The sequence below is a fragment of the Pipra filicauda genome, unplaced genomic scaffold, assembly GCF_003945595.2.
Source record: "Pipra filicauda isolate LSUMZ 115617 unplaced genomic scaffold, ASM394559v2 scaffold157_size4220110_pilon, whole genome shotgun sequence".
Taxonomy (NCBI): Eukaryota; Metazoa; Chordata; class Aves; order Passeriformes; family Pipridae; genus Pipra; species Pipra filicauda.
Window position 1 is genome coordinate 1,708,942 of NW_024104073.1, and position 14,951 is coordinate 1,723,892.

Genomic DNA, 14,951 nt, shown 5'->3' on the forward strand with positions numbered 1-14,951 from the left:
TTAGTATATTTTATTTATTTAGATAAAAACACTAATGCCCTAAAAATACAACAATGTTGGTGGTTTCATTTTTTTTCCAGTTTTTGTTAATCCAAGCTTTTGGTGACCAAGTAATTTTTGAGGTACAATGCATCACCACATTAGCAGAGTAGAATCCTCCAGAAATATAAATAAGCCAAATCAGAATTCCTCAAGGCATCTCTACAGAACTACTAAGATGCTTATAGGACAGATTCCAGGGTCAGGAGACTATGTACTGAAAGAAGGCCATGTGGAGTTTGGCTTCAATTCAAGAAAGTCTCTAGATGCTGACTGAAGCTGTAATCTCAATGAAGTATCCTGTTTACCAACAGAACAATCTTACAAAAAACCTATTAAAATGAAATAAAGCCTGCTGATAGCCATCAGATTAACGTATTTATTTGTTGTATTGCTTATATTGCTCTAGTTTGTTGAATTTTCTGTACACTAGTCTTCTCTTTGGTATTTATATCGTTTCATAAAGCTGTCCATGAGCAAGCATTCTTTTTCGTTACAAAATACAATTAAACTCCCACAGAAAAACATTCTACAGGATTCAGTATTCTATTAAGACTAAATCTCAAAAACTATATCCAAGTCCCTAATCACTAGCCCATCTTGGCAATAATTCAAAATATACTTTTGGGTGCTTCATTTAATACACTGGAGAAGGTAGGGATCTAAATCCCTGTAATTAAATGTTTTCCTAAGACTCTTGCTGAAGAGAGTTTTTCATTTTTGTCTACTGGACTGGCTAAATATTATTAAAAGCTTAAAACAAATCACACACAATAAAACAGCAAACATCAAAGTGGTGCTATATTCAAGTAGCCTCTTCAGTGAAGAATTAATGCATATTTTGAGAGAAACACAACTGAATGAAGCCTTTTCTATCGTATCTGGCAAAACTGTTGTGATACCTGCAATTCTTGGTCTTGAATCAACGCAAAATTTGTGTTATACTTCACCAAAAAAAGATCTATATCCCTTGTTTTCAAATGTAAGCTCTTTTCTACTTTTATCTAAAATATGTAGTTAATTTCCAGTTTTAAAACTGGTTCGTAAAGACTAGTGACCAGGAACATATGGATATACAAACATTTGAGAGACTTTCAGAAGTCTTAGACACCAGTGCCTTCACAACACAGCGCTTTCAGTTAATTCAGCAAATACCACTAGAATAACTTAATTCAGAACTTTTTATAATCCAATCTTTTAGCCCCACAGCTTTATTGTAGGCTTAGAGGTTCACAGCTTTATATTGACAGTGATGACTAATTATACACTACATTATAAACATCCACAGTTTCATCAATTACAGCACTAGAATGTTGGCTTCTTTAGTGTTCTGACTCAGAAAACATAAAGGACTGGAAATCTGATCAGATACTCTTGTTGAATCAAACTCACAATAGTGAAACTGGACAAGTGACTCAAGAATGGTTTTAATCAGCACTATTAATCCAATACCAATTGTCACAGGAAATTTATTCCTCTTGATGGCTCACTACTGAGACAGCTTTTACCACAGCGTGAAATCTGTCCCTTTTGACCACACTTAAGGTGTCTGCTCATGGTACATTTTTTTGTCTTTGTTTATGCAATTCTTACAGTAATATTCAACTAAAAAACAAAACCCCCATCACAAAACCCCTAAAATAAGTGCTATTAGTTGGGACAGTTGTCGAAGTATTTTAATTTTCAAGGGCCACTATTGATACAAGTGTCTCTTTTCAAGTTTAACTTCGTATGTCCAAAGTCTTAACAGGCAACAGCTGGTTCTGACATTCTTCTGCAAACTAAGTAAGCCCTTGAGCTTCATAGAGAATCCCTGCCCAGTCTCAAAGAGTAAACATTCAACACAGAAGCATTTACGTTAACAGCATAACTCAAATCATCATGAATCCTTGCAAAAATATAATGAACACATTTTCTTATGCTTCCAGTATTACGTAGGCCAAAATACTACTTGATTAGCTGCTGAATAAGAAAAACAATCAAATATAGTCAAAATGTGACAGTGCGAAACAAGCCTTTACATATTCCGTTTATTATTTGATTTTTGTTTTCTTTAAACAAAGCATTAAATAGTACCTGATCTTTCATTCTTGCTTTTCTTGGTAGTGTGACTGCAATTTCTGTATCTGTTGTTATACTACCTATCCTCTGTTCTATTCCACAACTGTTCTCCTTTAATGCTGCTTCCACCTTTCCTGTAGAAGGAGCTGGGGAGGAGCGGGCTGAATCTGCAGGACGAGGTGAAATGCTTTCCATTCTCCTAGTGCTGCCACTATTCTCCTCCTCATCATCATCACTAGACAAAACAACTAAACAGAAAATATTAAATTCTCAACCACTAAATTTTTCTGTAACAGAAATTTTTTTTCAAATAATAGTTTAAAAGTAATTTATATAATTGTCCTGCAGTGCCAAAAAAGTCCACATGTATCATTATATTATGCTTTTATTAATGTTTATTTGGAATCTGCTTGCAGGTGCTCTCTCCCTCGTTTTTCATTTCTCACAACTAACTCTACAAAAAATGGGTATCATTAATCCACCTCTAGATGTGAAGCCATACTTTCCTTGGTTCAATCAAGAATTGACAGTAAACAATGCAACTTAAAAACCAACAAGAAAATTATGACTGAAATCATTCAAATCAGTAGGACAACATGGTCTAATAAAATAAGCACAGAACCAGAAACATAATTTCTCCTATTCCATCCTTCCTGCTTATAAATTGAATTTACATACAGAAAGCACAAAAATTAAATTTTACAAACTGTGAAATTTAAATAGATGTGTAGTTCAAAAGAAAAGGGAGAAATTATTAAATAAAAATAAAATACTGCCTTCCCTTTGGGAGAATGAATAATGGAAATCTGCAAAGAATGCTTTTTCTAAAAACTATAAAGTGTAAGTCTTTTTTAAACAAACAAGAACAAGATTAACAAAATAATTTTTGCTTTCCCCAATCTTCATCTTTCTTGGAGAGGACCTCTGCATACAAAAAGGAAATTATTAAAAGTTCTGTCCCCCTTCCCCAAGAACATATACACAAAAAAATTCCATGCAACATCAGTAATGTAAACCTGCACAAATAGTTCCTTCATTATACCATATTTTGGGTTTCCAGCTTAGGGCTGTAGTCATAAAAAAGTACTTACTTGGATCATTTAGTTCAGACGGTCTTGTACTTCTCTGTCTTAAGCTTCCTGTAATTTTAGGATTTTTTGTCCCAGTTATAAGACCAACTTTCCCATTGTGTCGTAACATAGAATGTCCTACAACTTCATTACTCAGTAGAATATCTGCTGGACCTTTTCCAACAGCAGAACTATAAAACTTCTTTGTGCTGAACCCTGTACCTGAAGATTTTTGCCCTGCTGAATTCTGATGTATTGAAGAACGTGATAAAGGTCCCACAGATTCACTTAATGCAACAGTTTGTCTGGAGACTCTTTGCAAATCCTTTAGAGAAGTACTTTCACAATGTCGGCATTTGGTCTGATTTTCATTTGCCCTCCCACAATTTGGGCAATCAGTAGAATAATCAATCTGTTCCAAAAGGTAAAGGAGAAACACACACACAATCAGTAATTGTAAGCAGAAACATACCATTAACAAATCTTGCACTTAATTTCTGTTCAGAATGAATCACAGAATCATTTAGGTTGGAAAAGACCTTTAATATCATGGAGTCCAACCATTAACCGAGCACTGACAACTCACCACCAAACCATATCCCCAGGTGCCACATCGACATATCTTTTAAATACCTCCAGGGATGGTGACTCAACCACATCCCTGGGCAGTCTCTTCTAATACCTGAAAACCCTTTCGGTGAAGAAGTTCTTAATAATATCCAGAGACTGAGACCACTATGTTAGCAATTACAGTAAGCAGAGAAAGCAAACATTAAAATACAGCTTGATTTTTTTTTTTTTAAGAAAATGAAAAACATTCTACCAGGAACAAACATCATTTGTGGCAATTTTTGAAAAAGTGATTAATGTTGGACAATTCGGATTTTCCTTCTTGCCTTTTTTCCCTTAAGTAACACACTGTTCAGATACATATATCCATCAGCATATATCCATCAGCAAGATCATCCAGTTATATATATTTCTGTAAAAAGAGTTTTGTTGTGAAATAACCTAAGGATCCACAGAGCAATGCCAAAGAGGACTCAAAGAAACCTCGTAGGTCAAAGTCATTTGTCTTCCCAAGATATTTTCTAACAGCCTGGCAAGTCATGCAAGAAAAATCACTCCTCAAGGGAGGGGAAAAAAAAAGAAAAGTAAATACATTGCTCGAGTCCATTATCTCCAAAAAGAAAACAGGACTTGAGGAATAGGAGTTCCCCAAACTTACAAGAAAGCAGGGGCTCAAAGAAAAATGTGTATCCTATCACTGCAAAGACAGAGGTGTCTTTTGTTTTTCTCACATGTACTAGGTCCAACTTAATTATGTATTACAAGTGTAGAACTTGGACTTCTAAACCTAAGGGATTCAATACTAACACATAAACTACAGAATGTGTACCAAACTGAATACAGGACACCTCTAGAGCCAAAATTTAGTGCGTGTTATTGTCTCCTGGAACACTGAACTCAAAAGGCGTTAACCACTGTACTGTGAACTACTGAAGATAACAAATACCTACATCCCACCAAAACCTCTTGAAATCTAGTTTCAAAACACAGTTATCACAATCTACACTACCCCCACTCCCAGCCATGAACACGCTTCCAAGAGTTCCTCAGGTGTGCGACCTTGAATCAATTCAAAACCCAAATGTAAAGACCAAAGTCATACAATGACAAAGTATTATTTTTACCAAATTTCTGCAACTTAACAAAGCTACGCATACTATAGAGAAACAAAAAAATTCCCCAGTGCATAAAATATATCAGACCTTTAAAATCTGAGTGGTGGGAAGAGATATCAAGTGACATGAAAACGAGTTGTGCCTCAGTGCTGTTACCAGACGTAGTTCTTAGAAAGTCACTGCTTATCAAATTGAAGAATTTCAGTCAGACATTAAAATATTCAAGAGAAGGTACCAACTGTACCTGAAGGATCTTAGAGTAACTGTACCCCTCTACTTCAACCACACACCAAGAATTTTAAGCCAGTTTCTTTAATAACATCATATTAATTAACTAAATATGCAATAGAAATGTGTAAGGGCAGTACCAAGTGTTTCCACCTAACAAAGAAATACAGTCTGAGTTACTTTCTAATACACAAGAGCAAGCACAAGCTAACTATATACAATAATCATAGATCTGTGATTTATTTTTTTAATCAAGATCTCCTTACAGGAAGGTTTTCTTTGATAGTCATACAGTGTGACCTGTATGTGGGCATTATGAAACTTCCATAGTAACCTGTGAAGTTGATAAAAATAGAGAGCCTTAGAGGAATTTCAAAAATATCTGACGTCCGATATTCAGAAAAGCTCCTGACAAAAACATGTTGGTTGGCTGCATCTAGACCATAGAGAATACCATTTGGATACCCAAAAGAGCTAGTTTCACTGAAAAAGCAAGCAACTTGGTAAGAAGTACTTGCATTTTTGCAGTACTTTACTGTTTTGAGTACAGAAAATCATGAAATTATCGGTCTCCAGTTTACCAATCAACCATTCAATTAAATCAGATTCTTGTTCTTTTCAAATTCTTTTTCTGTTCAAATCAAAATATAAATATTTCATGGCTAGTATTAATACGAACATTTAAATATCTCTATCATTGTAACTTTTTTTTATTTGTGTAAATCTTCCAACTCTAAGGATTTTTAAAACCTTGTTTCACCCCTTCGAAGTCTGCTTTTAAAATATGCATTAATCTTTAAACTTAAGCCTTTACATGTTTTTAAAATCTAACCCACCTTTGACTGAGTTAAGCATTTTTTTGTAGCAGAAGATTGACTCAAGTCAGATTGATATGAATTGCAGTGACTTTTCTGTCGCACTTTTCTCTTTATTTCACATTCTGATTCTGAGTCTTCTGTATTTTCCATTCCACTGTCTAGGAGAGAAAAAATGCAAAAATGTTAACGTTACATGCCCACTCATACACTGTTATATTTATGATCAACTTAGTTCTTTACATACACTAACTTGAACCAAACATAAACACCTTTTTAAATTTCCAACAAACTACACTGCTTCAAGTGTCTCATGATTTGTTGTATGAGTAAGAAAAAAATTCCCCAAAGTAAATTCAAAAATGTTGTTTTACTAATGCTGTCTCAGTGTCTCTCAGTGACAATTTGTATCTTGATATCTTTGGAGGAGGCTTTGGATTTGCAAGTCTATACTAACTTCACTGCGGATCAAATGGAAGGTCTGCTGCCAAAATAGGAGGGGATGCTAGATTATGCTGTTGGTAATCTTTACTACAGAATTACTGATGAATGCATTTAGAATAATTGGGAATGTTCTGTGTAATTACAATTTCACAGAATCATCAAGGTTGGAAGAGACTTTCAAGATCATCTAGTCTAACTATCAACCTGGCACCACCATAATCACCCCTTAACCATATCCCCACGTGCCACATCCAGACACCTCTTGAACATTTCCAGAGACTGTGACTCTGCCACCTCCATGGGCAACTTATTCCAAGGCCTAACCACTCTTTCAGTGAAAAGATTTTTTCGAGTATCTAATCTGAACCTTCCCTGGCATAACATAAGGCCTTTACATCTTGTCCTTTCCCCTGAGACATGGCAGAAGAGACTGCCCCCCACCTGGCTACAGCATCCTTTCAGGTAGTTGTCGAGAGGAATAAGGTCTCCCCTGAGCCTCCTTTTCTCCAGACCAGACACCCCCAGCTCCCTCAGCTGCTCCTCATATGACTTGTGCTCCAGAGCCTTCACCAGCTTCACTGTCCTTTCCAGACACACTTCAGCATCCCAAAGTCCTTTTTAAAGTGAGGGACCCAGAACTGGACACAGTACTCGAGGCACAGCCTCATCAGTGCTGAGCTGTCACTTTTCTAGTTCTGCTGTCCACACTGTTCTTGACACAGACCAAGATGTCAGTGGCCATCTTGGCCACCTGGGCACACTGCCAGGTATAAACCAGCAGATTTACTCTTTCAGATTTACTCCTTCAACATAAGACACAACAGTACAGTGAATTACAGTGTTTTATACTGGGGCATTCATTTAAATACTGTAAGAGTATAGGAACACAGAAAACCATGAATTAAAATCTCACCCTGTGCATTTTAAGAAGGGGAATATGTTGTACAAGAGTGCCTCAATTAGATTTAAAGTAAAAGTGCGACTTATATTCCCTAGTTTAATTGCAGTCTCCATGTTGGAACTTTTTTTAAGACTGTCTTTTTTTCAAAAGTTATGAATACTTTTTCAGTATACATACTGATGATCTCACAAACATCCTATCAGACCACATCTCAAAACTAAAGAATACCTTGTTTTCAAAAAAGAAACAATAAAAGGTGGGGTTTTTTCTAAGTTAACTTACTTTTCAGTAGTACTGCTGAAATTCTACTTAACATTTAACCTAAAACGGCACAGCAAAACAACTTGCCAGTGGAGATGGCTATGCAGCTGAATAGCAGGTTTACAGAGTGTATCTGTACTAACAAAGCTTAACAAAACACAAAAGTGAATTTTCTTTTCCAGTTTCACAATTTCCACACCTCAAGACAAGCTACATTTTCTCTATTGCACCTCCATCAATTTTCCCTAAAAGCTGAGGTACAAAGCAGTGCTGATGCTGCTCTTCTATTAACTCCTTCAGTGTATCAATATACCAAGTGTTTGTTGGTTACCATGTCCTATTGTTCTCATACTAACACTACTACAGAAGTTCCTCATCAATAATTCACAAACAAGCTGGAGGCCTGGGCTCAGACTGGATGATCTCCAGAGATCTCTTCCATCTCCAATTCTGTGACTCTAAATTTTCCCTTATTTCTCTTGTTTCTAAAGTAACTGAAGCCTAATTTAAAATTACTTACTACAAGACTGAACCAGTTACAGAAATCTGTCAAAAAGGGCAAAGTGCTCACTTCATGCACAAACTTGTATAAAGCCAGAATAACATGATGTAAGGCTATAAATATATATATATGTACACACACACTAAAGGTTATGTAAGATTTGGCAACACACTCATATTCAAAAAATTATTCTGCTTAAAAGAAATGAGAACTCTAAAGATAACTTACCCGCTCCTTGTGACCGTGGTAATCTAATGTGGTCTGCCTCTACTTTCTGAAGCTGAGGTGGGTATTCTTTTCTGGAAAATTAATTAGATGTATGGTTGTTCTTTCGACAGACACCATTATAATTTAGTCACAATTATACATTAACAAAATAAACCTGAAATGTATCTGAAAGCTCTGAATAAGTAACTTCTCTCTATTACATACTATTTGTACACTTAAAAAAGTATTGCCAGAATGCTAGGAACAGCCACAGTAAATGTCTTGGAAGTGTTTCTAATCTAAATCTCTTCTGATAATAATCAATAGTTCAGGAGTCTCTCACTTGCAGACCCAAGTCTCCAAATACTGAAGCCTGTATCTTCCCCCCCTCCTCGTCATTCAAGAAATACAAGACAGATACTTTTAAAAGCCAAGAATAGAAACAATATTATTTTAATATTAAAGTAGATTCCACAAGTTCCACAACTTAAAAAACAGGAAAAGAAGATGCAAAACAGAGGGAAGAGATCTGACATCAAAAACTGTTCTGGCCAGAAACCAGAAAGAACAACACAGGATAAAACATAGTTCCTATATATTTGTTTTTAAAATATTGTAATTAATTTAGACAAATTACTGGATAATAAAACTTCTGTTGGTGTAATTTGCATAATAAAGATATCACATATTTTTTGTGCAAATTACTGCAATACAAGGCATTATAGTAAGATTTCTTTAAGTTTCCTGAAAGATATTTTCAGTTTACATACACATGCATCAAATTATGCTACTACCAAATTAAGATTCCTGAAGTTCACTGCATCTTGGTTACTTTTTGTGGCACTTTTCTTTCTCAGTGCTTCCTCTGCCCTGAAGCTGTAGGTTACTGTTCCTGTCATAATAGAAGATGGCATGCACCTGAAACACAGGAGGCCTTGCCAACAACGTCAGCAGAAACTGGTTTTATTGGCAAGTTAAGCAATGGGCTGCAAATAGGCCACACACATCCCATCCTGCTACCTCTGATTACAACCAACAGCAAAGGAGTGAAGCACACAGCTGTAGGCAGTAACATTGCCAACTAACAGCTTAATTTTGAGGACCCATCTGAAAAAAATTTGGCTATGGCTGATATAGACTTCAGCACTAATAAAATAAGATTTTATTTCTTCCAGGACAGCATTTCCTAACGCATCAAATTATAAAAACTTTGAATTTTCTGCATTTCAAGGTAATATTTCTCAGGGTCTTCACGTATTTTATTATTAACTAACAGCTATTGCCTGACAAGTCATAATTACCTTTCAGTAGTATTTCATAACATGTCTTGTTTTGAATATAATCACTCTTAGAAAAATTATTTTCTAACACTGAAATTATATTTCAGAGAAACAATATTGAAACTATTTGTCATTTAATTGAAAACAAACAATAAAGTAAATGATATGGCAGATTTAGAATACTAAAATTTCGTCTAAAATGTAGTCAACAATTCAAAGTCTCTGGACATTTCTAGTTTACAATTTTTCTTCTAAGAATCAAACAAGATTGTATTACATTTTTAACATGCAATATATATTTATCTTTTTAAGATGATAAATTCATTATTTACCATATATGGCTAAATAATTCTTTTACAATAAATCAGAATACAGTAGCATTATCTACCCCTGTCTGAATTTTATGTTAGCAGCATAGACTCATATTGATACCTATTCAATGGCCAAACACCTGCAAGAATACAGAAGAGCTAGCAAAAAACGTGTATCTTTTTTCTCCTACAATACAGAATTGTTACTCATATGGTCACAATGAAGCAGCGGCACCCAAACCTAACTCACAAAAACCAGCTCCAAATCAACTGAGGCTTCCCAGCAAAGTTTAGCATGGTTAGCAATTCAAGGTCAGGCTTGAAGTTGCTTTGAATTAGAAAGAAAAGATGATTTCAATCACTACTTAATTTCAGATTTCATCTGAAAAAAAAAATGCTTTCTTGGAGACAGTGACAGCCCTCGCACATGAAGGCAGAAACACAAAGTGCCTCCTACTAGTTTCCTTTCCCGAAAAACCCACACACAAACAGGAAGGCAGAGCCCACCACCACAAAGTTTTTACAGACTACAGCACTAAGGTGCCCCTCTCAGCACAATGTCTATTGCCATCTGAACACTTGCAGATCCATTAATACCTTCTCCAGTAAAGCACTCATTTAATTGCATGTGAGTGCAGAAACAGAATGGAAACTATGGTGGTTTTTTAAATTGAACACGACACATCCTCAATTACCATGTTGTTAAACCCTAACCAAAACTAAGTCTTCCATTTCAACAGGAGTAACTGAGAGATCAAACACCTGAACAGATCAAGATGCAAGACTACCTACATACTGTGTCTAACAGTTAAACACCCCAAGAAATACAATAACAGTTAAAACCCCCAAGAAATACAATATTGATTGCTGTTCCTACCATCCTAGCAAATACTTAAAATATACTTTTTTTTGCCTGTTACATTTCCTAAAAATATTTATGAGATTCAGATTTTGCTTGAAGAACAAGGCTCCATTCTAAGAGGTTAAACAATTTTAGGCATCTCATTTATCTCATCCATTATAAGCACTTTTAATACCTTTAAGTACAAGGGAAGTAGACCAGTATTTGATAAAAGCAATCTCCAGAAGTAGTAAAGCATCAAACACAAAACATTAATCACAGTACCAAGAAAGATCGGGCTGTTTCTGCAACAGACATGACCGAATACTGAGGCAGTCTGGATTGTGCAGAGTCATGAACTTTTGACATATCTTAACAGCTAAGTCCTAGAGTATTCTTGACCAAGCATGTTTTGCCCAGACAGAATGGTGTCACTGATTTTGTATTTTAAGCAAACACTCATGATCACTGCCATATTCCTTTACTGGTGGAATTGGACCTTAACATCTTCACATCGGACTGCTAGACAGACCTCCACAACACCCCCTAGCCTAACTGACATTTTCACTTCATTTCTTCTCTAGAAAAACAAAAAACAAAAAAGGGGGGCAGGGGAAAGGGCAGGACCACAATTTCTGGCTATGCCAGAAAGAAATAAACATTAAGAAACAGCTGGATCTGGGAATTTAGGAGACAGTGCCACCCACGATTTGGCACACCACATCAAAAAGCTTGCACCAACTCCTAACTTTGTTGAGGTGCAGGCTTACACAAGAGCTGTGTTTAATGTGCAGCCTGCCTCTTTGAGAGGTCACCTTATTCAACCTTTCCTCTGCTTCTGTATGCTACTATTTGGAGATACACCACTGCAGGCAGGCTGTTGGTTTTTACATCATTACACAAAAGAAGAGTAAAGCATGGTAAGACTGAAGCACCAAGCTGCTGAGGTAACATTTACCTTCAGCATGTCTTATAGGAAAAACAGAGTGAAAAAGTCAAAAGCTGAAAAGAAAAGGAGCAGCACTGGGAACAGGGTTTTTAGTACACAGGTCAGTAACCCCATCTGGCCCAGAAAGTCAGGAGTTGTGGCTGTACTTATCATGAAAGTAATGCTGAAAACCACATTTAGCAGCTCCTGCCTACATCATCTTCCCCTGCTAGGACAGCAACAAAAAGCAGGGAAAGAAAAAAAGAATGCATCCAGTAGTATTGGGTTAAGAAGCAGCAGGTATCCCCATGAGAAAATTAAGATCACACCAGCATGGAATGCAACCCTTGTCTTCTATGCCATTCAGTGACACTAACTGGCTGGTGAGTTTGATAGTTCTTTTAAGAAGTAACAAAAGGCAGTAAACCAGAAAGGCTTGATTTTATTACTGAATTTGAAGTAAATTTGGAAAATCCTGAATTCACAAAGAACTGTGTTATTTTTATCATTAATGGTTAAACATTATATACACTTTTTAAACAAATCAACCTGGTATCAAGCTCATACTGCCAAAAATCACCTACGTAGACAAGATATTTATAAAAACTCAATGAATTCCTTACTATCCACAAAACATTTCCACTAACATACAATTATAAACTACGTATGAAGAAAAACAATTGTATGGTATTTCACACTGCTAACAAAATATTAACAGCAATAAACCAGATGCAAAACAAGTGAGAAACGAGCCTGAAATGAGCAATCAAAAACCAGTGTGTCTGTTTTTGCTATACATTTTCTGTTAATTGTTTTAACATATATACTTCATGAATATACACAGTAATGCAACAAAAATCTTTAATGCTATTCAAACCAAGCTGAGATGAAAGTTGTTAAACAGCCTACTAAGATCTGCTTCAGAATCATTCTATTACACAAAGTTTGCTGCTTTACAAAAAGAATTAGCAGAACGCTTACCTAATATGACACTGGTTATATGAATAGAGAGATAAAGTTCCAGTGGAAATGCACCTCAAGTTCACGTTAACACAGCATTATTTAGAGATGAATGTAAAAGTCCTTTTTCAGTCAAAGAGAGTAAGTGAACCACAAAAACAGAGCAAAACACAACCAACCCCCATTACACATAAGCAGATATGATTTCCTGGATTAAATATTCTTTAACTAGCATTGCTACAGCACTCAGTCAGTTAATTTACTTAATGCTCATTGCCATGCTCATTTGATCAACAGTAAGCTTACCTTTCCTTTCGGTCCAGATTGCTTAAAATATGAAAAAAGAAAAAAACATATAAGATGCAAAGCCCCATATGTGTTGTACATCACTAAATGCAAAGGTTATTAAATATAAGCTATAACTGTTTCATTGTCTCTTGCACTCACTGGACTAGTTTTCAAACAAGCACTATAATTTTTTATCGCATTTTTGTAAGAGTGATTAGAAACGCACAAATGTTACTTCAAAGACAGCGACAGTCAGTGGTCTAAATAATACATTGACTTGACTCTTTTTCAGTGTGTAAAATTCGATTAATTCTCATCTTAACCTGGTCATGTCAATTCACTTGTAATGTAGAAGATGGTAAGACAGAATCCTAATATGTGAATTAAGATCACGTCTCATTTCCAATCACAGAATCATTAAGGTTGGAAAAGACCTCAAAGACAGAGGCCAACCATTAAAACAATCCCCAATTGCCATACAAAGGATTAAAAAAAATCATGTAAGAACTTGTTTCAAACCATTAAAAAAAATATTTAAAGTGTTTAATTGAGAAAAAGATTTCAGAAAGTAGTCTTTAAATATTTAAGAAACCACATGCAAAAGCTAGAGAAAAATAGACAGAAACCTCTTTCTGAGGTTTGGGCTAAAAAAAAAGTCTTACAAAATATTTAGGAACTAGTTTCACAAGCATCTCCTTTAACGTAAGTTAACATAAAACGGAATGTAGCTGATGCTCACAACTCTAGTCCTCTGTATACCAACACTGATATAAAAATAGATCTAACTAAGCATAGCATTCAGACAACCTGAAAATAGCATCTTTATGTCTCCTGTCTTCAAAATTTGCAATATGGAATGCTGCAAGCTTTTAATCAACGTGACTGTTCCTCCCAACCGTCCAAAGCCTAATGACCTTCTGTCACATATGCATTACACTAACGGTGTTCTAAAACAGAACAAATTCAAATTGTTTCCTGTTTTACTTCAGTCACACTAAACAGAATACTATTATTACAGAGTAATAAAATCTCATGCTCCTTTTCTTTTCACAAACAAAACACAAAAACAGAGCAAACTTTAATTCTCTTGTTACTCAGAAAACGGTAGGAGTGGAAGTAAGGCAGGTAAGAACATAGTCATGATAATCCTACAGAATGCAGTATGAAAACACATTCCATCTCCACAGTGCTCTGGGTAGAGAGTAAAAGGACTTCAAAGCTGAATGTGACCACAGCAACTTAGACTGGGGTGCAGGTAATCGGCCAATGATGTGTGAAGGTGGGGAAAAATTGCTTCTAACAAGATCTAGCCTTAACAAACAATAAATGCTGCTTTTGTGCAGGCCACATCTCAGTTTTTAAATCCAGTCAGATTCAAACCATGTCTGCATGGAGCCATATCCACTATCTTTGTATCCTTGGCACAGTTAAGACGAAATTTGGATTACCTCTTTATAGGTGTTGTAAAGAATCTCATTCTGAAGGAACACATGCTTAATACTAGGGAAACTTAAAGGCAGGAAAAGAATTCTAGAATGCCTGATACTGTACACTGTCAATATATTAGATGCCTTGCTTGTTTTAAAATCCCTTATTAATATAATAGATTTAAATGAATTCTCCTTTTTACATATCACAAAGATTATGAAATTAGAACCTCGGACAGATACAGGAATTATAATGATCAGTGTCCCTACCAATTGCTTCATGCAGCTCATGCATAAAATTTCTTACACATGCTGTACATACTTGCTATTTCAGTGCCAAGTTTTACAGAACAGTCAGTCAATAGCACAAGACAAAACTATGTATTTATTAAATGAAGCAAAATAGTTTGAACTAACTACAACACTAGGCCAAGCTATATCTAAAAATCCGTTGTATCAGAAGTGAACAAATTTTAATTTAATCCCCAGATTCCACTGGAAAAAACATGAATAATATTCATCATAATATTACTTTGAAATATCAATTTTGTTGCACTAGAAACTTTATTTTAAATATGAGTGCAGTCGATACTCAGCCAGGCTCTAAGTTAACATGCACGTGCAAAAAACTTGCAGAAAGAGGTAAGAAATACCTCTTTGTACAAATCACAAACTTCAAATTCAACTTGACAGAGATTACAAC

General features: G+C 35.5%; 1 protein-coding gene across 2 annotated transcripts in view; it reads right to left on the reverse strand.

The window, feature by feature from the left end:
* SENP6 (SUMO specific peptidase 6) overlaps window positions 1-14,951 on the reverse strand; it is a 71,491-nt gene that overhangs the window by 21,432 nt on the left and 35,108 nt on the right. Inside the window, exons 6-10 of one of the 2 annotated variants that reach the window (XM_027713592.2) lie at window positions 12,840-12,860; window positions 8,235-8,305; window positions 5,920-6,059; window positions 3,192-3,582; window positions 2,116-2,348 (exon numbers count right to left, since the gene is read on the reverse strand). In XM_027713592.2, coding sequence (XP_027569393.1) covers window positions 2,116-2,348; window positions 3,192-3,582; window positions 5,920-6,059; window positions 8,235-8,305; window positions 12,840-12,860 — 856 coding nt within the window. The remainder of the gene's footprint in view (window positions 1-2,115; window positions 2,349-3,191; window positions 3,583-5,919; window positions 6,060-8,234; window positions 8,306-12,839; window positions 12,861-14,951) is intronic. The other variant, XM_027713593.2, reaches the window with a different exon arrangement.